The sequence below is a fragment of the Doryrhamphus excisus genome, chromosome 22 (genome assembly GCF_030265055.1).
Source record: "Doryrhamphus excisus isolate RoL2022-K1 chromosome 22, RoL_Dexc_1.0, whole genome shotgun sequence".
Lineage (NCBI taxonomy): Eukaryota > Metazoa > Chordata > Actinopteri > Syngnathiformes > Syngnathidae > Doryrhamphus > Doryrhamphus excisus.
This window is the reverse complement of record NC_080487.1, coordinates 950,426-977,500: the sequence shown is the minus strand read 5'-3', so window position 1 is coordinate 977,500 and position 27,075 is coordinate 950,426. Positions and strand designations below refer to the sequence as shown.

Genomic DNA, 27,075 nt, shown 5'->3' with positions numbered 1-27,075 from the left:
CATGTTCAAATGAAATTAAACCATTACCATTACCATATTGCAGGCTAACCTGAAAATGTACAAACACATGCAAAATTTAGATGTACATTTTCAATGTTAACCCAAAAACATGCTAACCAGGGCGTACGCTAACCGAGGTTCCACTTGTAGTTAGATATATTGATATTTCTGTCACACTTAAAACCGCACTTTCTCTCATTCACCATTACCATTACCATAGAAAGCAACTGGCGGGCCGGATTCAACCGCTTAGTGGGCCGCATGTGGCCCCCGGGCCGTAGTTTGCCCACCCCTGCATTAAAGGCAGGCAAGCTCACACTGAATCCAAACTCACACGCACCAAACACCAAACACGAGGCGCCCCCAAACTGCAAAACCAAACCCTGCAACAAGACAAACCCAGCACACACGAGGACTACTCACATGCTCGGTGGACTCCTGTATATTCCACTGATGGAGACAAGACAGACACGGGACACGGGGCGTGGCGGATGAGGAGGAGGAGGAGGAGAATGAGTCAGAGGCAAAACAAGGCATGGGAAAAAAAGCACGGAGACTTTTTTTCGCGGTGAGACAGATGGATGTAGGTGTCATGCGGCAGAGGAGCGTGATGGAGGAAAGGCGGTAAAAAAAAGTTGAATGAACAAAGTGTAGCGTCAAGGTCAAGAATGCTCGTAAATCTTTGTGTTGCGATGATGCACCGCCTTCTTTCCACATCTGCCCATCAATCTCCAACGTGTCCATTAGGGGGGACATTTCCTCCCCTTTTGCCTCACCCTTTTATTCATTACATTTCAATATGTTTTCCAAATGCTCGCCTCTTGCTTTTTGCCCCAAAGATTCCCGGGGGACGCGAAAGCCCATTTCCCGCCGTCGGCTCCGACGTGGAGCGTGAAATCTTATTACTGAGAGCCTGCACTGTACTAGCGCCGGGACATCAAACCTGCCCAGGCGGAATGTCAGCGCTGCCGTTTACCAGCAACTAGACGCATAGTTCAGCAACTGTGGCCGAGAAGACCACCGGTGGGGTGGTCACGCAGACGACCCACGGGGCGGAGGAAGTTGGCTTGGCGAGGTTGAGTGGAGCACTGAAGGAGGAGGCCAACAAGGAACTTCATCGTTCCTTCATTTTCTACCACTTAGTCTCCCTGGGAATGTTTGCACTCAACCGGGGTATTCAATCCATCGCAACTGGACTCAGTCTTCATTAGGTCATGGTCAAAGACTAGATAGGACGGCTTTTGTGTGATCCCAAGTATTTATCCTCTAGGGTAGCAACACACTCAAACACAAATAGTATTGTGGTGCAAAACCACACCTTGACGACTGTTGTTTGGACCCTATTATATGTTACACAATAAACGACTGTCGTTTGTACCACACAACAAGAAAATGACATTGGGTCATCTTATCTTAACAACTGTCAAGAAACCCAAGTATGGTATCATGGTGCAAAACGGAAGTCGTTGAGACAACATGCGTCATTGAGTCTTAACGACTGTCGTTTGCACCACATTGTATGTTATACAATAAACGACAGTCGTTTGCCCCTCATTGTATGTTATACAATAAACAACTGTCGTTTGCACCACATTGTATATTATACAATAAACGACTGTCGTTTGTACCACATTGTATGTTATACAATAAACGACTGTCGTTTGTAGCACACAAAAACAAAATGACATTGGGTCATCTTATCTTAATAACTGTCAAGAAACCCAAGTATGGCATCATGGTGCAAAACGGAAGTCGTTGAGACAACACGCGTCATTGCGTCTTGACGACTGTCGTTTGCACCACATTGTATGTTATACAATAAACGACTGCCGTTTTGTGCCACACAACAACAAAACGACATTGGGTCATCTTATCTTAACAACTGTCAAGAAACCCAAGTATGGTATCATGGTGCAAAACGGAAGTCGTTGAGACAACACGCGTCATTGCGTCTTGACGACTGTCGTTTGTACCACATAGTATATTATACAATAAACGACTGTCGTTTGTAGCACACAAAAACAAAATGACATTGGGTCATCGTATTTTAACAACTGTCAAGAAATCCAAGTATGGTATCATGGTGCAAAACGGAAGTCGTTGAGACAACATGCGTCATTGAGTCTTAACGACTGTTGTTTGTACCACATTGTATGTTATACAATAAACGACTGTCGTTTGTAGCACACAAGAAGAAAATGACATTGGGTCATCCTATTTTAACTGTCAAGAAACCCAAGCATGGTATCCTGGTGCAAAACGAAAGTCGTTGTCATTGCATCTTAACGACTGTTGTTTTGCACCACACAGAGCTATTCCACTCTTGTTTCGGCAGGCCTCTACCTTAGAGAATAAATACTATACTGATTTTGCACCATTACAGAACGAAAATAAACAATGTTACAGGAAGTGTGATTATAATAATAATATTGTATTAATAAAAACATCTGACGTTGATGAGTGTATTGTCAAATAGTAGAATCAATTTCGACTAAACTCACGCTTTGCTTCCTTTGCCTTTTATTTTGTAGTGCGTGTAGTGCTAGGGGTTTGCGACCTTCCATAATTCACTTTTTATGAATAAGTTGCCTTTGCAAAATAACCATGCTCACTTTTGTTTTCTGTGAATATAAAAATATGCTGATTATTGTGGTTAGACAGCTATTCCTAAAGCTGTGCTCCTGTTGCTAAACAAGGAAAAAAAAAAAGTATTTGTCGCCACGCCAAATCCGAGTGAATCAACACGAGAAATGACTTCATTTATCTACGCCTTTCTTACTTCTGATTCATCTCGATTCTCCCTCACTCAAAAACTGCAGGCTGACCGGCGAGTATAATGGCCCTCCAAAAATGTATTTCCAAAGACACTGCAAGCGGCGAACTCCGCGGCATAATTTGTCGCAGCCGCTGCTGGATGCAACGTGACGACACGGGCTGAGATTTGTGTCGATAAAAAATGAGAAGGAGCTGGAGGAGAAGGAGCCGTCACGATTGATGGAGTGAAACGGGCTGAGGTGCTCTTTTCTTTCCATTTCTATTCATGCCCGCTATCGGAGGCAGTGAAGCATCACCTCCCTCGCTCACGTACACAAACACACACGCCGGCATGAGCGCCAGTGTCGACACACATGAATTGTGAAACGAATCAGCGGTCAAACAAAATCAAACTAAGAAAGTGCTGGTGAATGCGCTCAAACACGGGCAGACAATCTACAGGCTATATGTGGAGGCCAGGCACTGCCCGATATGTTCAAGCACAACAGGAATGGTAAATGTACCACTTTTCATCTGGCACTGCCCGATATGTTCAAGCACACCAGGAACACCAGGAATGGTAAATGGACCGCTCTTCATCAGGCACTGCCCGATATGTTCAAGCACACCAGGAATGGTAAATGGACCGCTCTTCATCAGGCACTGCCCGATATGTTCAAGCACACCAGGAATGGTAAATGGACCGCTCTTCATCAGGCACTGCCCGATATGTTCAAGCACACCAGGAATGGTAAATGGACCGCTCTTCATCAGGCACCGCCCGATATGTTCAAGCACACCAGGAACACCAGGAATGGTAACGGAACCGCTCTTCATCAGGCACCGCCCGATATGTTCAAGCACACCAGGAACACCAGGAATGGTAAATGGTCGGCTCTTCATCAGGCACTGCCCGATATGTTCAGGAACACCAGGAATGGTAAATGGATCGCTCTTCATCAGGCACCGCCCGATATGTTCAAGCACACCAGGAATGGTAAATGGACCGCTCTTCATCAGGCACTGCCCGATATGTTCAAGCACACCAGGAACACCAGGAATGGTAAATGGACCGCTCTTCATCAGGCACTGCCCGATATGTTCAAGCACACCAGGAATGGTAAATGGACCGCTCTTCATCAGGCACCGCCCGATATGTTCAACCACACCAGGAATGGTAATTGGATCACTCTTCATCAGGCACCGCATAATATGTTCAAGCACACCAGGAATGGTAACTGGACCGCTCTTCATCAGGCACCGCCTGATATGTTCAAGCACACCAGGAATGGTAAATGGACCGCTGTTCATCAGACACTGCCCGATATGTTCAAGCACACCAGGAACACCAGGAATGGTAACTGGACCTCTCTTCATCAGGCACTGCCCGATATGTTCAAGCACACCAGGAACACCAGGAATGGTAAATGGACCGCTCTTCATTAGGCACTGCCCGATATGTTCAAGCACACCAGGAACACCAGGAATGGTAAATGGACCGCTCTTCATTAGGCACTGCCCGATATGTTCAAGCACACCAGGAACACCAGGAATGGTAAATGGTCGGCTCTTCATCAGGCACTGCCCGATATGTTCAGGAACACCAGGAATGGTAAATGGTCGACTCTTCATCAGGTACTGCCCGATATGTTCAAGCACACCAGGAATGGTAAATGGACCGCTCTTCATCAGGCACTGCCCGATATGTTCAAGCACACCAGGAACACCAGGAATGGTAAATGGACCGCTCTTCATCAGGCACTGCCCGATATGTTCAAGCACACCAGGAATGGTAAATGGACCGCTCTTCATCAGGCACCGCCCGATATGTTCAACCACACCAGGAATGGTAATTGGATCACTCTTCATCAGGCACCGCATAATATGTTCAAGCACACCAGGAATGGTAACTGGACCGCTCTTCATCAGGCACCGCCTGATATGTTCAAGCACACCAGGAATGGTAAATGGACCGCTGTTCATCAGACACTGCCCGATATGTTCAAGCACACCAGGAACACCAGGAATGGTAACTGGACCTCTCTTCATCAGGCACTGCCCGATATGTTCAAGCACACCAGGAACACCAGGAATGGTAAATGGACCGCTCTTCATTAGGCACTGCCCGATATGTTCAAGCACACCAGGAACACCAGGAATGGTAAATGGACCGCTCTTCATTAGGCACTGCCCGATATGTTCAAGCACACCAGGAACACCAGGAATGGTAAATGGTCGGCTCTTCATCAGGCACTGCCCGATATGTTCAGGAACACCAGGAATGGTAAATGGTCGACTCTTCATCAGGTACTGCCCGATATGTTCAAGCACACCAGGAATGGTAAATGGACCGCTCTTCATCAGGCACTGCCCGATATGTTCAAGCACACCAGGAACACCAGGAATGGTAAATGGACCGCTCTTCATCAGGCACTGCCCGATATGTTCAAGCACACCAGGAATGGTAAATGGACCGCTCTTCATCAGGCACCGCCCGATATGTTCAACCACACCAGGAATGGTAATTGGATCACTCTTCATCAGGCACCGCATAATATGTTCAAGCACACCAGGAATGGTAACTGGACCGCTCTTCATCAGGCACCGCCTGATATGTTCAAGCACACCAGGAATGGTAAATGGACCGCTGTTCATCAGACACTGCCCGATATGTTCAAGCACACCAGGAACACCAGGAATGGTAACTGGACCTCTCTTCATCAGGCACTGCCCGATATGTTCAAGCACACCAGGAATGGTAAATGGACCGCTCTTCATCAGCATATTTGATCATAATCTCACGGATGAATATTGTCTACTTGTGTTATTTCTAGATGAGCATCCTCAATAACGAATCACACGCTGGGTATCATCCTGGCACGCTTGGAACTGACCAACTTGAGAACAGTTCCTCATAATCGCTACTCAAGCTGTGCTGTGGTGATAATGACCTAAAGCGGCAAAAGTGATGGAGGTACTCGCTGAGGTTCAGACTTGTGATGCAAAAAGCTTACAAAAAAGAGGGGTCGATAAAATTGCGCAGTCGGTGCTGGACTGGGGTTTCAAATTAGCATAAAAAATGAGGGTGTTGTGTGAGCTGGGGCTGGAAAAGAGGTGCTCGAGGCGCCCACACACAAGCGCCCTGCTGTACTTGTAGCATCACGGCTAACCCTGGGAGGACATGAAGAGGCGAGTGGCAGCCGGAGCAGAGAAAAGCTCGTTGCGGGAGGAAGCGATAGCAGATACAATCCACCGTCCAATTCATTCATTTTATACCGCTTATCCTCACGAGGGTCGCGGGGGGTGCTGGAGCCTATCCCAGCTGTACACCCTGGACTGGTGGCCAGCCAATCACAGGGCGCATATAGACAAACAACCATTCACACTCACATTCATACCTTTGGAGTGGCCAATTAACCTAGCATGTTTTTGGAATGTGGGAGGAAACCGGAGTACCCGGAGAAAACCCACGGTCCCCAGGTCTGTACGCTAACCACTAGACCGCCGTGCAGCCTGCGCCATCCATTCATTCATTCATTCATTTTCTACCGCAGCTGGAGCCTATCCCAGCGGTCTTCGGGCGAGAGGCGGGGTACACCCTGGACTGGTGGCCAGCCAATCACAGGGCACATATAGACAAACAACCATTCACACTCGCATTCATACCTATGGACAATTTGGAGTGGCCAATTAACCTAGCATGTTTTTGGAATGTGGGAGGAAACCGGAGTACCCGGAGAAAACCCACGCATGCACGGGGAGAACATGCAAACTCCACACAGAGATGGCCGAGGGCGGGGACCGAACCCTGGTCTCCTAGCGCCTCCACCATCCAATGAGTCGCAATATTTCTGACATTGTTGTTGTGGCGGTAACTCAGCCTCCGAATGAGGAACCGATTCGTGCAGCAGAGATAATTGCTTTTTAATTCTTTACTAATTACAGTTGTGAGTTCAGGCTGCGTCACAAGTCGACACTCCAGGGCGAAGACGTGTCGGAGACAACAGCTAAAAATCCACTAACTGTGTGGCCCTCGCCGACGTCCCGGGCAAGCCCGTGCTGGTTGCAGACTCTCCGAGAAAGCAATCTGTGGAGATGACTCAATCAAGGGTAACCGACTTGCATGCGAGCTTCCTGGAATGACTCAAGCGGCGTCCCGGGGCTGCGGCAGCGCAAAGCCAGGGAGGGAAAACAGACGGTGGTTAGCCAGAGGCGGGAAAGACAAACGGGTTTTGGAGAGGCGTCACGGTGACTGGCTCCGGCGCAAATTTTTGTGAGATGTGTTAATTGGCTTGAGCCGTCAGGGAGGGCTGTTTGCACGACAGGTTGGGGTCACGCTGAGTTCAACGAGGCTGCTTGTGTCAACATGGAGCGGAGCGCAAGTCTTGCAAGATTTGCAGAAGGGGTAGATATTTATTTACGGGTTGAATTCTTAAGGGGATACCATCATGTAAAAAACTGTCAAGTTCACTCTAAACATGAAAAGATGCAGTCAACGCGGTTTGTTACGTCAACGTTCTGTGCACCTAGCCTGCTAACACTGAACAATTGGTGAAAACAGGAATGGGCCAAAATAGGCAAATCTCAATGTATCATATTGATTATTCTTACAGTATCCATACACAAGCATCGAATATATACACGAGCATCACATACAGATAAAGTATCATGATGATAAACATTGAACAGAAGAGAGTAGCTTTACTTTGTTTTAGTTTTATTGTATTTGTTACATCCTGTAACTGGCTTCTGGTACTAAATATATCTAATTAGTTTCGGTAGTTCTGTGTTGTTACTTTACCCAAAACTAAGATGCCCCGATTAGTGGTAAAAACAGCTCTCATATTTGTACATATTTGTATATTTGAATATCAGCAGCAACACAACCAATGTTGTAATAGTGGTCAAGAGCTAAGTGAGCAAACTGAACACTGATGAGTTGATTGAGGAAGCAGGGCCTGGGGACTCCATGGTGGTACGGGGTATCAAGCTCCTCGGGGGGGCAGGGCCCCGGGGGTGGATCCTTCAGGACCTCGGTTTCCTCCCACATTCCAAAAACATGCTAGGTTTAATTGGCGACTCCAAATTGTCCATAGGTATGAATGTGAGTGTGAATGGTTGTTTGTCTATATGTGCCCTGTGATTGGCTGGCCACCAGTCCAAGGGTGGACCCCGCCTCTCTCCAGAAGACAGCTGGGATAGGCTCCAGCACCCCCGCGACCATCGTGAGGATAAGCGGCAGAAAATGAATGAATGAATGACTTGACTTTGCAGCATCACATGGACATCAGGGGCGGTGCCCCTGGATTGGCAGACCAGGGTGGTGATCCTGCTTTTTAAGAAAGTCTATTCCGACCAAACGATGGGAGACTGGCTGTATTTTAATATTATTGGATCGGTGATACCAGTCAGGTGCTTTATTTCGCCGATTGGTGATAATTTGATTCTTTTGGAGGTGACATCCCCACAAACAATCGTCATTGTGCTTTGAGAGGAACAGGACGTCCTGTGACCACAGCAGCAGAAAGATTCCACTCGGAGTAGAGCACACGGTGACCTTGACAGTGTACCCGCCACCGATATGATGGAGTGAAGACGGTGGGATATTTACAAATGCTAACACGGGTTAATAGCCCGGCGCTGGAGGGCAGAGCTGTGTGTATTTGCTAATGGAAGTAGACCGGCAGCCTGCTGCTGGACGCTCCTCCGAAGGACAAAAGGAGCTGATATGAAAAATGAGATGTTTTTCCGGAGGCGGTCAAGGGTGGCTGATGAATGCGTGTTTCCTTTAATGTTACTGCTGTTTTTTTTTTTGTTTTGTTTATAAGATACGTTACGGTATTTTCATGACCATAAACCAGGACACGGCAATCAGATACTGAAATGATCCTCAAAATGTACTCAATGACGCCTTAATATTACAATACATTAAAGCATGGCTCCTTCTATGGATAAAACACTCTATTTATTTTATACTGGATTACAAAATACTTTGTATAATACACACTTTCCGAAGAAATACTGTCCAAAGCCTGAGCATAGCACGTAGCCTTTTATACTGGAAGTTCTTGTCCGTGTTTGCCTGCACAGCCGCGGTGTCGTACATTTTTGGGGGTGCAGCTGCCTCGTTGGTGCCCCCAGGGAGCGAAACGCACGACAACCTTACATGAGGCGCACCGAGCAAGAAAGCGCTGCACCGCACTCAGGATCTAACAGCTACCAATTTGGCCAGCGGCGAGGACTTGGGTATCATGAATCACCTGCTCCCCAAGTATCACGCTCGCAACCCCTCTGGGGCTCCGACTTCCGCTAACACATTTAGCCCAAATTGCGGCTTTTTCACGCCATTGTGTGTACACTAAATGTTTTGGTGTTTTGCCTGAAGTTTAGTTTGCTGCTGAGATCCTCTAATTTTTAATCTGGAAACAATGCAGTGAAGAACTTGGGTAAGAACCCATTTAATCCACCACAGAATGCAACATGGAACATGTCTGCAGACCAGATCCAATTTCCAGTCCTATGTCATGTGTGCAGAGATAAAATGAAGAGAAAGTGAAGGCGGTGGAGAGAAAGACCAGGCGGGGGGGAAGTGAAGTGTGAATTCATATACGGACGAGGAGGAGTGTAGATTGAACACAAGAAGGAAAATGGACATGGCACAGTTGGAGACGTATGAAGAGAGATAACAAGAGTCGGGGATGACACGTCTTCTCCGTACCTGCGCCTCCGGCAAGGTCACATCCAGCATGTCGGGTTGTCCACGCGGCTCGCCGTTCTCCAGGCGGGAGAAGATGACCTGGTAACCTCGGATTTGGCCGTGCTGCTTGCCTTGCAGGGGCGGCTTCCAGGTGACCCGGATGGCGGTGGAGTTCACCACCTCCACCTCCAGCTTCCTGGGGGGCGCTCCCGGCACTGGGAAGCAGAAGGAAAGGGAGGGTAAGAAAGTCAAAAACAAAAATAAAATGCTGAGTTTGCGCTTTTCTTCTGCGCTTTGATGAGAGATGGGCTACTGTGTTATTTATGGACCTGGCGGCTCTTGATAAAAAAAAGAAGTACGCTCGATTGCGGCGCTGGCAATGAATCAACACGCCAACTCGCTCTGGAGCGGCCATGTCAGTTAAAGATGGCCTCACGCGGGGTAGCGTGTCTTTAATGGCCTCCATTTTGCCATGAAATTGGCTACCTTGTGGTAAAACTTAAACTAAAAAACATTAATTAGTGGCTAATTTCTCTGAGGAGTAGCTGCTCTCTTTCACACTGCAAACAAACCAACATGGGGGGGGGGGTCTGGATGATGTGTACACTCAAAGCAAGTAGGAAAGCCACCCACCCACACACAAACACACACAGAGGGAAGTCCCGAGGTGATGAGACATAACCTGCAATAGTCAAAGCCAAGTTGAAAGAAAAAAGATGGCGTCCCCGGTGGCTACAAGCGCACCTCATTAGCTTGTTATTGATCAACAAAGACAACAAAGGAGAGAGGACAAAGAGACACGAGTGAGGAGTCTTTCAGCTTTTTGCATTCAACCTACCATCCTCTTTGGTTTTCATCCTCACCGGGGCGCTCTCAGGGCCCGGCCCCACGTCCGTGTGGGCCCTCACCCACACCTGATACTCGGTCCACTTCTCCAGGTCCTCTAAGATATAGTCAGTGGCTCCGGAGCCAATACCCGTGGCCTCGTGGCGCTCCGTGTCGTCGCCGGACAGCGCTTGGTAGCTGACCGTGTAGCGCACAATGGCGCCGTGGCGGCTGGCGGCAGGCGGGGCTGCCCAACTCACCTTGAGGCTGGTGGAGCTCAGGCTGTACAGGCGGACCTCCTGGGGGGGTGCGGAGGGGGCTGCACAACCACAGGGGGTGGGGAGGGGGGGGGGGGGTCACGGCTCAAGCAAACATAAAAATAAAACAACACGAGCAAACTTAAGGCAAGGATGGAAGCTTTTTGTTGTATGTTGACATCATCAAAAGTTGTGTAACGGTACGGGACGGATCTGGTACCCCACCTATACATGTTTACACATCATGTGACGGACAGGAAAAGGGGCAGGACTTATGCCGAAGGTGAATGTTTGTATTTTTTTTGCGGCTTTCTTGGCTTTGCCGTGACGTCACGATTGCATGTGGGTCCTGCAAAGTATTCTGGTCATGACGTCACAATCAAGGTGGCATCGGTTCAGAATACTCGCTTTCAGCTATGACAAAGCTGAGATGTAGTTTTTTTTTTTCCATACAGTATCTATGTACATGTGTTGTTTTACAAAAATATCATTATTATTATTATATTCATTTCCAAAATTTGGATTACTGAAGCATTTAAATGACTATCCTGTTTAACTTCCTAGTCCCAAAAGTGTTAAGGCAGTCCCATACTGTCCCCACTTCATGCCATGTGTTTATTTGCCTTTAGGTATGAGTAAATTAAAATGCTAACATGCTAATGGTCATCATGCTAGGATCGAGCTCAAGTACCGAAAGAAAAATTAGCTAAAACGATAACATTTTAGCAATTAGCATGCTAACACCTAGCAACATAGCATCAAATCTTATAGAATTTCCCTTCTCCAAGAAGATTAAGAGTTGTTGAGTGTAATCCTTGATTGGTTAAGTCACAAATTAAGACCTGTATCTATCTAAGTATGTCAACGTCATCCATTTACCACAAAAAGCTTCCACAAAACAACAAAGATGCTACCTTTGGACTGAGAGTTTTGCCGTCTTGGCCTTGTGATTGACACTTTCTACCGTGAAACAACACGATATTCTGTGAGCATATAATATAAAATGTTCCGATAATTTTACAGGTCAATGTTTCCATAAAGATGTAAGATGAACTTCGATCCGTGCTGCTCCTCGCAAGACGGAAATAAACGGCACGCGGGTGTGAACAAGCGCTTAGCGGCCCTGAATGATGTTCACGCCATGTTGCAAAAACTCTTTAGGAAGAGACGAGCGTCAGGTGCCTGTTGAGACAGCTTTAGACCTGATTTTGAAAACTCTAAAACTCTCCAGTCCAGAGGTAAACATCCAAAAAAGTCCAAACTATGACACCAAAAACACAAAACAGAAAAGCATTCTTACAGTGCATGCATCTATCTCTGTACAAATGTATGAAACACCAAAAGGAAACACAAAATGGAATCGAACGTTTTTGCTTATTAAGTGTCTTTCTTAGGAAGCACAGCAATGACCTCAAATGGGAATAAAAAAAACACTAAAGTCAGAACACACAGAAGCTATTTTCACGTTGGCGTGACGAAACGGTCGGTCTCATCAGTCGACGCGACGGAGAGGGTGGCCTCACAGTCCCGATGACAGCCAACTAAATCAAAGCAGATAGATTTTCTAATTTTGATGAAATATGTGCTGGATATAGCCGGAATCCTGCTTCTGAGACACAACACAGGCGCTGTCACAGCTGAAGCGTCAAGCCGAAATCCGTCCTCGGCATTCTTCTCTTTACAAAGTCGAAGCGGAACACAGGAAATACGTGCGCCTCGGGCCAGAAAGACAGCCAGATACAGATTAGGCATAAAAGTGAGATCAAATTAAAGATAAAGTAGCTCTTTTCTCTTTCAAATGTAAAAAGCCTAATACATTTTTCACACCTTTAAGCGCGCATATCATTCACGAGTTTCTTCAGAGATGGAAAACTTAAATGGTAAGTGAGAGCCATCATGCATGGCAAGTCAGATGGACTAAATGATACAGTATGAGGCATGCGTTGGGGGGGTGGGGGCTACGGTGGGGGCGGGGGGGACATAAAACCTACCTTTAACATTGAACCTGTCGCCCGTCCTCAGGTGGTGTTAGTGCTGACTGACAAGGGTTTTATGTTGTGCTGAAATTGACTCGACACCAGGTCAAGTCAATATACCGTCCCTGCATTGTGCCATGTGTGTATTTGCCTGAGTAAATTAGCTAAAATGCTAACATGCTAACGGTCAACATGCTAGCAACGAGCAAGAGAGCCTCAAGTACCAAGGCTGTCCTAAAACGTCCCTGCATAGAGTGATGTGTGTATTTGCCTTTAGACATGAGTAAATTAGTTAAAATGCTAACATGCTAACGGTCAACATGCTAGCATCGAGCAAGAGAGCCTCAAGTACCAAGGCTGTCCTATAACGTCCCGGCATACAGCCATGTGTGTATTTGCCTTATGACATAAGTAAATTATCTAAAATGCTAACATGCTAACGGTCAACATGCTAGCATCGAGCAAGAGAGCCTCAAGTACCAAGGCTGTCCTATAACGTCCCTGCATAGTGCCATGTGTGTATTTGCCTTTAGACATGAGTAAATTAGCTAAAATGCTAACATGCTAACGGTCAACATGCTAGCATCGAGCAAGAGAGCCTCAAGTACCGAACGTGCCAAGGCTGTCCTATAACGTCCCTGCATAGTGCCATGTGTGTAAATGAGTAAATTAGCTAAAATGCTAACATGCTAACGGTCAACATGCTAGCATTGAGCAAGAGAGCCTCAAGTACCAAGGCTGTCCTATAATGCCCCTGCGTAGTGCCATGTGTGTAAATGAGTAAATTAGCTAAAATGCTAACATGCTAATGGCCATGCTAATGTGCTGAAATTGATTGACACCATGTGACCTGCACCGTCTCAAACTTAAGTAACTTTGGATGCTAAAACGACGACCTCGGCCCGGCTGGTGGTTGATGTTGACTTGATTAGCGAGGAGCGTTAGAGAGCGAGGAGACAAACATCAAAAAAGCGAGAGATGATTGACTTACTGGACTGGGCCGTACGAGCCTCGATGGGCTGCGTGTAGACGCCTAAACCATTTTCGGAGCGGGCGGCGAGTGAGAAACGATAGAGCGTGTTGGGCTTCAGACCGTCCACGGCGTATGAGCCCGCCGGATCGAAGGTGACGTGTATCTGCAAGGATCACAATTGGGAATTTTACACACAATGACACACACGTTGATTATTCATATGGAGTGGAACCGATAAAGTCAAACATGATCCGGTTCCAATGCAATGGAAATAGTCCGGGTGAGTAATCTGTTCCAGGGTCACACAAGTGTAAAAATAAGCTAACCACTGCTATATGAACAACTAAACACTTGAGATGCTAACCTTGTTGTCCGAGCCGCTCTCCCAGTACTGCAGCTCGTACTTAATGATGGGGTCCTGCACGGGCCATAACCATGACAGTGAGATGCGGGTGTCCAGCTCCGCTTCCGCCTCAAAGCTGGACGGCTGGGAAGGCACTGAAGACATGAAGACAAAAGTTAAGAGACTTCTACCAAGATGCTAGAAAATCTCAACTGGCTGGTTTCGATGTTCACCTCCTTGCTGGGTCTTGACCTGAAGGATTTCCGACGGCGGGCCGTCCCCCACGGAGGTGAAGCCCAACACCCTGAGGCTGTAGGTGATATCGGGTGTCAGGCCAGAGATGGTGGTGAGGCTGCTGTCGTCTGTGTTGTGTTTCTGCCAGGCGCTGAGTGGAGCGCTGTGATCCGAGCTGTAGTACACCCGGAAGCCACGGATATGCCCGTTGGGTTCCTCGGGCGGCTCCCACTGGACCAGCATGGTGGTGGCGCTCAGCATCCGAGCTTGCACGTGCAGGGGCGGTGAGGAGGGGGCCTGTTCGCCGGTACGCGTCTCCACGGGGTCGCTAGGTGGTCCGCGGCCGATGTTGTTGACGGCCATCACGCGGAACTCGTACTCGGAGTAGGGGCTGAGTCCACCGATGCTGTAGCGGGTGGTGGCCACGCCTTCCACTTCCTGGAAGCCATTGTCTGACGCCTTGGCTCGGTACTGGATCATGTAGTAGGACACGGGTTCTGGGTTGCCGGAGTCCCAGGTCAGAGTCACACTGGTGGCTGTGGTCTCGGTCACAATGAGAGAGGTAGGAGGCTTTGGCAGGGCTGATGGAGGACAGGAGGAGATCACCGTTAGCTTTAATTCCAAGAGCTGAAAAATGTTTCTAATCCATCTTGAAATGTTCTTTCATGTGATCACCCTTGAAGTGATGTGAGAAGCCATTATCCCACGATGCCCACCACGAATACAACCCCGTCTGTCATAACAGAGCTGGGTATTACTGCTAAATTGCAACAGTGCTCTCCTTTTTGTACCTAGATAAATACCGGCTAAAGAGACCTTCAGCAGGGCTTTCTTGGACAACTATGAGCATTGATCATACAGCACTAAGCTAATATTTGGGCTCTGCTTGAATAAGGGGCCTTTAAGGGGCTGTCGCTTTCTTTGCATTGATTTGGTCCTTTTTGGACGGCACGGTACCAAGCGGCAATCATCTGGTCAGTTTGACCTTAAAATAGTACGACTGGACTGTAATAAGTCGGAACGAGGTGTGCTAACGAACAAGAACAGCGGTTTCTTCTACTGGAGGGAAGACTGAGTGCAACGAGAAAACGGGCTGACGCAGCAAAGTGGAGACTATGGAGTATAAGACTGCAAATACCAGTCGCACAAGTCGCAATGTGGCAGGCTAACATGTTACAACAATGGACTCTTGTATTCGAGAAGAGACTGAGAACAACGAGAAAACGGAGCACTGCAGCAAAGTGGAGACTATGGAGTATAAGACCGCAAATACCAGTCGCACAAGTCGAAATGTGACAGGCTAACATCTAACAACAATGGACGAGGGTCTCTTGTATTCGAGAAGAGATTGACGGCAACGAGAAAACGGAGCACTGCAGCAAAGTGGAGACTATGGAGTACAAGACTGCAAATACCAGTCGCCCAAGTCGAAATGTCACAGGCTAACATGTAACAACAATGGATGAGGGTCTCTTGTATTCGAGAACAGACTGAGGGCAACAAGAAAACGGGCTGACGCAGCAAAGTGGAGACTATGGAGTATAAGACTGTATAAGTATAAGACTAACAACAATGGACGAGAGTCTCTTGTATTGGAGAGGCGACTGAGGGCAGCAAGAAAATGGAGCGCTGCAGCAAAGTGGAGACTATGGAACAAAAATACTGCAGCAGGGATAAGCTAATGTTAGCGTTTGTGCGTATTTTGTTGTTTTTAGCTTTGTGTCCTCAAATTCCCCCAACTTATAGAGGTTCATGACTCAACCGGATTGGAATTCTGGTTAACCAGGTAAGGAAATGTAACTCTAGAACTCGTTTTTACCCGTGGAAACGCCTTAATTAGGAGCAGGACCATGTCAATTTGAATGCGTAAGAAGAGGAACAATCAGATAAAAAGGGTAAGACCCCTTACCTTTGACTGTGACCTGAGCCGTGGCTTCAATCAAGCCCAGCGAGGACATGGCCACGCAGGTGTAGTTGGCCGACTCGCGGATGCTGGTCACCTCCAGGACATTGCGCCCCATCGGCATTTCCTCCTCCTTGGTCAGCTCCGTGAGCCCCATCATCCACTTGACGTAGGGCATCGGCGAGCCCACCGCGACACACGTCAGGTTGACGCTGCCGCCCGGCATCACTTCCTGGTTGGTGGGCGGGATGGAGAATCTGGGCGGGACCCTTCGTACTAACAGAGCAGGGAGGGCACATGACAGAAATAGTCAGGGTTTGATCTGGTGAATCAAGAGCTTAAGGAGGGGCTTTGTCCGCATGTGCACACAATAGGAATCTGTCACTAGACGGCCTGGGAAGGGGGGTATTTGATTCTCTCATCCACCAAAAAAAAATGGTTTGTGAAAGACTCCAACTGGACCTCTTTTGTCAGCATGTCAAACGGTGGCAAGAGTTGCATCACCGAGGGACCCTGCGGAGAAGGCATTGTTGAGTTTCTCCTCCCTCTCTCTCTCTCTCTCTCTCTCTCGCTTGCTGGCTTTCTCGCTCTGGCTTTGTGCAGTTGTGATATGCAGATGGAGTGACATTAAAAAAGGGGTTCCCATGGAGACGAGAAGGCCCGCTGATGTCGCTGAGGGACAAGGCAAACACTGATGCATGAGGCTCAATGTGCCATCCTGAGAAAATCTACCCCAGAATAAACACACAGGCAACATTTACATATGACTTATTTTCCTTTTTCGGATAACAAGATATTCCCCGCCGTTTCTGACACATCCTGGTTAAGTTTTTGGCACGTGGAACATTGGAAAATCAAACATTGGAGGTCTATAACATAATGAACATCTCCATAGAAGACGGGAGGCTTCTTTGATTATGAAGAAACAGAAGCCAAGCCGAACGTTCCTCCCCAGCGGGAGGCCATTACTGCTAACCCAACACTGCTAGCTTGAATGTATTGAAAAGACGGTGGCGTTCGGCCATCCCTGCAGATTCCACACTGCTACACCACCGCAGCATCTGCTGTTCTCTTGGAAAAAAAAAAAAAAAAAAAAAAGCCCTTGACTATAATTGCTCTTTTTTGCACCGGCCTCCATTAAAATCCAATTTCAAATTTGAAGCCCCCTCCCAACCTTTCACACACCCCTCCCTCCATATCTAATTCAGACTGGAATGTTGTTACACTCATGCTTGTCATTCCATTTGTTGAATAACAGAAAAGTAGTTTTATTTTGATTCTAGCCAGTTTCTTATATAAAAGAAAAAATAATAATGAGGCCTGGTTCTCTTTAGAGGCGACACGAATAAAAAAACTGCAGTCAGGAAAAAAAAAAAATGATGACACTGTTTGTGTAACTAGTCATGAACTGCTGCACAAAAGAGAGTGCAAATTGGTACAAACACAAAAAACTACTGCGTTGCCTGACAAATACACCGCATGGCGGCACTGTTTCAACCCCCATGGGTAGGATTTGTCTAATAATTATTACCAATATGAGGATATTACATATTACATTTATGCTATCATGTCTTCCAAAGCATTCGGATGACAACCCAAAAAAGGGCACCACAAATGTCATCCACCCCGTGAAGTGTCCCGATTTTTTCACATGACTGTTTTTTGTCGTAAAGCACCTGTCAAAGATGAGGTCGAGGTAGGAGTTTTGTCCTTGACGGAACAAACAAGGACGGTGAAAAGGGAAAAAGGTTCCTGTCGGGAAGCTGATTCTGACATGCAAGGACGGGAAGATTGCTAAGTCTGGGAAGGAGGCAGGAATGACATTCTCAGGCACGGCATGCATGGAAGCTGGGGAAAAGACACAGGAAGGATTCACAATTACGCTCGGGAGGCGATAAAGTAGAAACTTTCTCATCGGAATGCCCACGTCCAAAACTGATATGCGGTACGACCGATGCACGCATGACGAGCCGGTCCTGTGACAGTTCACTGCGAGTTTTCACAACACGCACTCGGGAATGAGCCCGCTCAGGAGTGGGCCCTAACGTTAGACCATTATGCTAAAAAGTGTCTGTTATTCCACCATGATAGCACAGTGCTAAGAGTAGACAGTCAATGGGGCCATGCGTATTTTCAACACTTAATGTCCTGAATAATTCATAGCATGCGGTCAGGTTTGGAGAGCTGCTGAAGAATAACATGACGAGAGGGCAGGTAATTGTTATCGATCCCGCCCCCCGCCCCCCCCCATCACCGAGACCTCTATCCTGTTGAGATGCAAGCTGGTAGAGACAGGGCCGGGGGGACTCCATCAAAAATAAGAGCGCTTGCCTTGTTGTCGGATATCTACTAAACGTAACAGCCTTGACAAAGTGTCCGAGGATGGCGGCGGAATGCGTTCAGTCAATCGGTAATCTGAGGGAACTGGCACAGTCAGCGGGCTCCCAAGAAATCCTGGCAGGGAGAGCGGCCATGATGGCCAATCAAGCAACTGCCAGCTCCATCTTAAATATTCTCACGGTTGGCAGTTTTGCAACGGTAAAAATGACTTCCCGAGCTTTAGTTGTCAGGAAAAGTATATTTGCGTTAGTTTGCTTCATTTGCATGAATGTCTGCCTTTTAGGACTCTCATGGCTGGAAGACTGACCTAAACCCACGAGCTTGAATACCTGACCAACGGGTTTCCGACGGAATAGCCAGGTAATACGGTAAAGGTAAACTTGTGAGCGCTAACACAGGGTTGGGTTGGCGATGGACAGGATGTTGTTGAGTGACAATAACAGTGTTGCTAAGGAGGAACAATGCAGCACAGATCTAACAAAGCCTGGAGCTAAACTGCACAAGAGGTCCTTGTGTGTTCTGGCGAGGCGGACTAAAACCTGTTTTTAAGGCATGCGATAACGCCACGGGGGCTTCATGCAAATGAGGCGACAATCATCCAAAAAACAGCAATTACAGAGAGAGATTTTCATCTATTTCAGGGAAGGGATTTCGGGGCCGTTTTTATCGGGATCTCACCTAGGAACTGCGTGAAATTAAAAGAGGCGGAGCTGAAGGGGGTGGGGTTAAAAGTGAAAAGGACCAACCTTCGCGCTGATCTGTGCGCAGATGAAGTGATTTGGATGGAGGTGAGCAATGGGATGGCAGAGTGGAGAGGAACACACCACAGTGAAAGACAACAGTGTTATGGAAACAGGCCATGTGGAACCCCCCCCCCCACACACATGCACATACACACACATACACAATAGATACATTGTGGACATACAATGTCAGGAAAGACTTGGTTATTATCTCACATGGGGGTTCATTTTTTTTAGCCATTTTCCCAATGAATGAGAACATGGTGTCTTTGAATGCAACGCCACATCGGTTAGAGTGTGATTCGAATGTTCGGCTACTTTTTAAAAAGATCGATTTTCAGACGTTATACTGTCTTTGAATTGATCTTTCTGTTAAATAAAAATATTAATTTATTCATTTAAATACAAATATCAATAAATACATATTTTAAAATTTATTTTATTAATTTTTCTTAATTAATTTTGCTTTATATTTTATGTATTTATATTATTTTTGATATTTATATTTATTAAAAAATATAATTTAAAAAATAAATATTCATAAAAGAAATAAAAAAAATAACTTAAACTATATTAGGAAAGCAGGAAGTGAACAAATGTAACAGTTAGTGATTGTAAAAGTACCAGATGGAGGGGTAGGATTTAATAAGCTTTGCTTCTTCCTACTCCTTTTGGACATGTAATCTGATGCATGTTCAAATGAAATAAAACCATTACCATTACCAATAAAGATACTTGCAGATGGTGATTAATCATGACAAATTAATTAAAAAAAACTGTGATTAATCTTAAAATTTGTAATACACTTTTCACCTACTACTCTGAAATATGTGTATCATATTTCCCATAAACACAGCACTCAGCATCGAAGCAACGTTGAATAGAAATAATTGAAGTCTCTTTGTAAGCCGTTTATGGACCTCGGGGGCCAAACACCAGCCCCCCGCCCCCCCACATAAAAAATAACCCAGATTCCTGTTTCCGTCTTGACACACAGGCACACAAAGGACAGCATGAAAAAGATATTTTGAGAGGCAGGAAAAGCGTGACGGCAGCACTCCATCCCTGTGACATATGGACACGTCACAGGGATGTATGAAGCAACGCCAGCAGACAGAAGCTATATTCCACAGCGGACAAATGGAGCCCACGGTGAGCGATCACGGGGGCACTTTCATTCCGCCCACGCTCCGTCGGAAGAGGGTCACTGGGAGCGACACACCCTCACACCTACAAAATGCACCACGCTCTTCACGGACAGGAGTGAGGCGGGGAGCAAAAAAACGAACTATTTCCTTCCCTGCACTGAAATATGAAGACATCATCCTGCGACGAGGGCGGTGGCTGCCGTGGGGGCAGCAGAGCCCAAATCAGGATCCGGTAGTGCCGATGACTGATGGAAAATGAACACGTTGGCAGACGATAACGAGCACATTTAAGATGTCGGATGAAATGGGGGGTGGGGGGGGGGGGGGGGCTTGGTACCAACCTCTGCAAAGTTAGGAAATAATTAATTCTCACATTCTTGGATGTCGCTTTGGAATATAGCGGCATGATTAAGGATGATTTAAATTCCTGTTGCGCAAAGTTGCCGGATGTTCATCAGGAAAATATATCACAGCGTTACGTTTACCTGTCAATAGCGGTACATGTAAATCCTAACACTCCTGAGGTGAAATAAATTAGAATTTTAGGGAAAGATACACCACTGAAAACGCACAAATATATATTATATAAGTTCGTAAAAATCGTACAAAGCAACCGCAGTAAGTGACAAATGAACGGACGAATGAGTTAGCTGACCAACCCAATGAACAAGCGAGCAACGTGACGAAGCAACTGTCCTCATGGCGTCTGACACAGGTTGTCACGTTTGCCCCTTTTTCCACTGTGGCGAACACCCTGGACTGGTGGCCAGCCAATCACAGGGCACATATAGACAAACAACCATTCACACTCACATTCATACCTATGGACACAGAGATGGCCGAGGGTGGGATTGAACCCGGGTCTGGAAACATGACCATGGAGCGCCAGATTATTAATAATCTTATTAATAAGATGTTCTGTCATGCTTATTTCATCGGTGGCTAACTTTTTTTATGCTAACGATGCCTGTTTACGGATTTTGTGCAGATATGTTAAACCCCTAAATCCTCCCAAAACAAAGAGGGACTAGACCTAACGTCATCCCTCATGTTTTGGAGCCAATCAAACCGCAGACAGCTGAGCCGCGGTCCCCCCCCCCCCCCTCCTCGCCATGGTAACAAAGATGAAGTGAAAACAAGGCTTTTGTTCGCCGACCAGACAACTACACTTTTAAAAGGTTACGCTCCATTTGATTTCTATCTCTAGCGCCGGTGTGCGGCGGATGGGGGGGTTGGAGGGGGGGGGCACGGGGTTGACAGCTACCTGGGTGGTGTTGGAGACCTGCGAGCCCGGGGGCCCTGCTGGCGCCACGCCACACAACTACTGTAATTACCCGGGAAGAGGAAGAAAAGGCGGCGTCTGCACCTGTGACAGACGCGCTCTGATTAATAGGCCAGACCGCCTGGCGACGCCCCTCGTTTGATTGAAGATTGACGAGCTAAACCTTCTCCAGCCTTTTGCCGCGTTCAATCGACGTAACGGATGGCGCTGCTGTCCTTGATCGGGAAGATCTGGGAGGGCTTTTTTTTTTTTTTTGCTATTCCACTTTTCTTCGACGGTACGACAGAACGTCAACTTGGCTATACTTTAGACCAGCCATCACCAAATGGCGGAGCTGGGTCCAGTCGTGGACCCATGACGGACCCATGATGGGCTGATCGCAGTGGCAGCTTGCGGGTGCAATTGCTTCAGTTATTACGGATATCAGTTGCTACGGTTACGTGACATCAATCGCGGGGACCTCACCCAAAATGTTTGATGACTTGTCGAGAAGCGAATGAGAGAACCACGGCTCGCTCCAAAATAAACCAAAAATTTATCGACAAAACCGAAGACTTAAAAGTGAACGGACGGACCAATATGCGTCGACTCAAATGTTCTGAAACGCGCTAATTTTTAAGCTAGCGCTAGCCACAAACTAGCAAATTGAATAGAATTGAACTCGAGTCTCCTAGCGGTGAGGTCTGCGTGCTAACCACTCGACCACCGTGCAGCCCTACAATTTAACAAGCAAATGAAAATTTTATATATAGAATAAAGACAAAAAGTCATGATTTTCGAGAATAAAACTATAATATGATGAAAAATCATGTAATTTAGAAGCATGTCGTTAAAATATAAAAATGTTATTATTATTGTCTGCTGGCAATTAACCCAGTTCTCCTAGCGGTGAGGTCTGCGTGCTAACCACTCGACCACCGTGCAGCCCTACAATTTAACAAGCAAATAAAAATTTTAAAGAATAAAGACAAAAAGTCATGATTTTCGAGAATAAAACTATAATATGATGAAAAATCATGTAATTTAGAAGCATGTCGTTAAAATATAAAAATGTTATTATTATTGTCTGCTGGCAATTAACCCAGTTCTCCCAGCTGTGAGGTCTGCGTGCTAACCACTCGACCAACGTGCAGCCCTACAATTTAACAAGCAAATAAAAATTTTATATATAGAATAAAGACAAAAAGTCATGATTTTCGAGAATAAAACTATATGATGAAAAATCATGTAATTTAGAAGCATGTCGTTAAAATATAAAAATGTTATTATTATTGTCTGCTGGCAATTAACCCAGTTCTCCCAGCTGTGAGGTCTGCGTGCTAACCACTCGACCACCGTGCAGCCCTACAATTTAACAAGCAAATAAAAATTTTATATATAGAATAAAGACAAAAAGTCATGATTTTTGAGAATAAAACTATAATATGATGAAAAATCATGTAATTTAGAAGCATGTTGTTAAAATATAAAAATGTTATTATCATTGTCTGCTGGCAATTAACCCATTTCTCCTAGCCGTGAGGTCTGCACGCTAACCACACAACCACCGTGCAGTGTATTGCAGTACTATTTTGTGTTTATCTGTGCATGCGTTGGTTTGCATCACAGTAACGGAAGCGTCATGTTCTGGTTACATGACAGCCCGAGGGAAACGCCACTGCCTACATCGGTACTGAAAATGAAATGCAGGACAATATCGATATCTCGAACATCGCTAATAAAAACGCTTCCTGAAATGTGAGGGATTCGCTGCCTTTTCCTCTGATGCTGCTAATTTGGAACCACGCGGACTGGGAGTACATTCTCTCCAAGGTAGAACATGCTTTTATATTTGCTTTTAACAAAGTTTTGAAATGTTAAAAGCATGCGTCCCCCCCTCCCCCCCCCCTCTCTCAACACTAACAACTGGAGCTGCTATTCTGTTTCATGTACATCAGACATGCTGGCGTATCCACTGGGGCTGACCTACACGACTCTCTCTGCTGTAGCGGCTTTTTTTTTTCTTCTTCTTTCCTCCGCAGCGCTGCCCTTGCCTGCCCTGCATTAGTCTGCTCACGGAGGCACCAGGACCCGAAAAAAGCAACCAAACCTTGAAACTCTACAAGCCGCCGTTGCCTATCACAGCTAAAGGGAATAATGGAGCTTTGCCACACTGTCCAAACAAGGACAGCAAGAAGCCATGGAAATGTTTTCCATGCAGCTTTGCATGGCGTCCAGTTCTCATCCCCGCAGGAAGTGAAAAAAAAAGCACAATTTAGATTTAGACATCATGAATAGGAGAAAGATGGATGGTGACTTGAATGGGAAACATGAGCGGTGGCCATCTTTTGACCTTACCTCGGACGTAGAGGTTGGCGGGAGCCGAGTAGCGGGTTCCGGCGCTGTTGGTGGCAACGCATTCGTATTTCCCCTGGTCCGACTCCTCGCTGTTCTCAATTTGTAGAGCTCCTGCACCGTGGAAGGGATGAATAGCTTTAGCTGCAAATCAAACTTGGTAGCAGATATCTAGTCAGTATTCAGGAACCGGCCAGGAAAGGCCTGTGACTAAAATATGTGACTTTACCTGAGCTTTGACCACAACAATGCTAACCAAGAAAGCCTTTCTAAGTATTAGCGTTATTTTACACTGAACACAAAGCTGACATTTGGCCCTCATTTCAGTTGTTAGCAGTGGGTTAGAGCTAGCATGTTGTTCCTAACCGTGCCGAGACATGTGACTCATGCTGCGGCCATTTTGACACGTGTGAAAACATGTATATGGCGATCATGGAGAGTAAGTACGTACATCCCAAATGACAAGAGACAACGTCATCCAAAAAAAAACCAAAAAAAAAACAACAAAAACAAACTCACCTGCCAAAACGTGAAAGACAAAGTTTGGACATTTGTGTTTTGGTGGATTATTTTTCTGAACCAAATCCGAATCTTAACTGCCAACGACAAACCGCTTATTCTGCTGTACGTTCAGGAGTATGTACACACGATACAGCGTGGTCACGCACTCCGCTACTAAAACCTGGTTGTCTTGATGAAGAACGCGCCAGATGATCATCAGGTGAACACCACCCTGCTGGCTAGCGCTGTTATTACAGCAGATGGAGCACGCGATCAAACACTTCAGTTTGCACGTCCACTCCATTATCCAGCAGGTGCATCGTCGATGAAAAGGAGTCTAATTAGCATCGGCTCAAAAACGTTAGCATTCACAAGCTGTGTCCAAAATGTGGCCCGTGGGCCAATACAATTTAACATTCATTCATTCATTCATTTTCTACCGCTTATCCTCATGAGTGTCACAAGGGTGCTGGAGCCTATCCCAGCCTATATAATTTGGAGTCGCTAATTAACGTAGCATTCGGAATGTGGGAGGAAACCGGAGTACCCGGAGAAAACCCACGCATGCACGGGGAGAACATGCAAACTCCACACAGAGATGGCCGAGGGTGGAATTGAACTTGGGTCTCTTAGCGGTGAGGTCTGCGCGCTAACCACTCGACCTCCGTGCAGCTCTACCATCAAACAAGCAAATAACATTTTTAAAGAATAAAGAGAAAAAGTCATGATTTTCGAGAATAAAATTGTAATATTATGAGGAAAAATCCTGTAATTTAGAAGCGTTTAAATATTATTTTTTTATTATTTTTATTATATTATTTAAATATATTATTAATATTATATTATTATAATATTATTATGATTGTCTGCTGGCAATTAAAGCTTTGTCCTCTTTGTGGTTTAGACAAACAATGCACAATAATACTATACTATGCTATACTATATTATGCTATACTATGCTATGCTATGCTACGCTATACTACACTATGCTATGCTATACTACACTATGCTATACTATACTATAAATCCCAGCCTCAAACGACCAGTTGAAGAAGTCCATGCTCACAGGAGCTGCTACCTGAGCGCACCAGAAGTTCACAACAGCAGAATAAGCGGTTTTCCCGTCTGGCACATCCTCAGCCGTGCTCCGTGCTTCCTTCCAAGGAAGCGACCTGGCACATTTCCAAACTTTAAGTTTCATGTTTACGTTTCAAAAAGTGGTGCGTCTGAGCGGTACATGTGTTGGTGACAAGCGAGGGAGAAGAAACATGACGCCTCAGTACACAGCATGACGCCAGCCGGCCGCCATGCTGTTGCGACATGACAGAATGCTCCGGGTGTAAGATGACGTCGGGGTACACTTGGCCACACACTCGGGGTACACTTGGCCACACCATGCAGCATGAGATGAATGCGACAAACAAGGCTCATCACCGACCCGACCCGACCGACTCCACACCGAGGCGAAGGTAAAGAAAACCCAAATAAAACGCAAAGGGGCGGGACCGCCGCCATCTCCTCACATCTCATGACAGCACATCCTTTTCCGAAGTGTTTGCTCTGCGCGCTGAACTGATTGCCGTGTGATTCAGCGCTAGCGTGCACCTGCATGCTAATGCTGCTGTCACCAAGCTGTCAATCTGCCCGCGCTCACCCCGGAGAAAACAGTGTGAGCCGTGCAGGAATGCGGGCGGTTAAGTTGACAGACCTGCGACACTTTGGGGAAAAAAAACAACAAAAAAAAAAGCTGTCACTTCCTTCCAACTGTTTGAACACAAGTGGATCCGCCGCAAAGTCACTGCTTTATTTTTTGCTGCGCAGGAAGGGAAAAAAATCAAATTAGCAGAGTTCCTGGCTCCTGGGATCCTGGATCCATTGCCAAAGATCTCGTTTTGGGACAGAAGTCCACTATTTACCTCCGTGTTCTACAAAGGAAGTCAAATCAACCATCTTCACAAGACATTTGCATTGGGGGGGGTTAGGGGCGTCAATGCTAATGCTAATGCCGCGCCCATTTACATTTTGTCTGTGCGGAGGAAAGCAGGTAGGAGCCTCCTGAGGCTGAGCTGACCTTCAGTTTCAAATGCAACTCCCGGCCGATTGGCCCCCAGAGTGGGAGGTCGAGACGCTGATGCTCAAGGTGGGAGGTGGGCATGGGGGTGGGGTGATTACAGTGGAACGTCTCCAGTCCAGTGCCGATTGAGGCGGCGCCATTCCGAAAAATGTTTATTTGACAAATCTGGTGAGATTACGGTCCTGGCAGGTGCGAGGGAAAGTGTAACGATAAACCTAGAGTCGGGAACTCGGTGCAATATGGCCAAGATAAAAGGTGGCCAGTAGGCGTGTCACGAAACACCCAGCTCATGAGACGAGACCGTGCGCCAGATTTTAGGTCGGATTTATTGGACGTGAAGTTGTATGACATCCCAACCAGAAATCCAACCACAATATGGCTGAAGGGACAAATTGGGGGGGTAAGTCACCTTTGATGGCCTACCCTGCCGATGGGGATGTCATACAACTTTATGTAAAACAATCTGAACTCTCCCTTTAACACTGAAAAAAAACTTTTCTATTTAATCTTATCTTAATCTGTATTTTTAAATGTTTATTGTCACCATTTTTGAGACCAAATAAACCACGGTTGTGATGATACGTATATAATGAATTAATAATGTACAATATTTAGGTATGTCAAATGATTCATTAAATTAAATTCACACATTTTTGTAATGAATTAATCATGATTAATCACTATTAGCAAA

General features: G+C 46.3%; 1 protein-coding gene across 15 annotated transcripts in view; it reads right to left on the bottom strand.

Moving 5' to 3' along the window:
* Positions 1-27,075, bottom strand: part of LOC131109441 (receptor-type tyrosine-protein phosphatase F-like) — a 185,117-nt gene that overhangs the window by 46,398 nt on the left and 111,644 nt on the right. For 6 of the 15 annotated variants that reach the window (XM_058061446.1, XM_058061451.1, XM_058061449.1 and 3 more), the window contains 8 exons: positions 23,813-23,923; positions 15,969-16,238; positions 14,059-14,640; positions 13,847-13,980; positions 13,501-13,645; positions 10,290-10,595; positions 9,473-9,666; positions 424-450 (listed from right to left, as the gene is read on the bottom strand). In XM_058061446.1, the coding sequence (XP_057917429.1) occupies positions 424-450; positions 9,473-9,666; positions 10,290-10,595; positions 13,501-13,645; positions 13,847-13,980; positions 14,059-14,640; positions 15,969-16,238; positions 23,813-23,923 (1,769 nt within the window). The remainder of the gene's footprint in view (positions 1-423; positions 451-9,472; positions 9,667-10,289; positions 10,596-13,500; positions 13,646-13,846; positions 13,981-14,058; positions 14,641-15,968; positions 16,239-23,812; positions 23,924-27,075) is intronic. The other 9 variants (XM_058061456.1, XM_058061461.1, XM_058061457.1 and 6 more) reach the window with 3 other exon arrangements.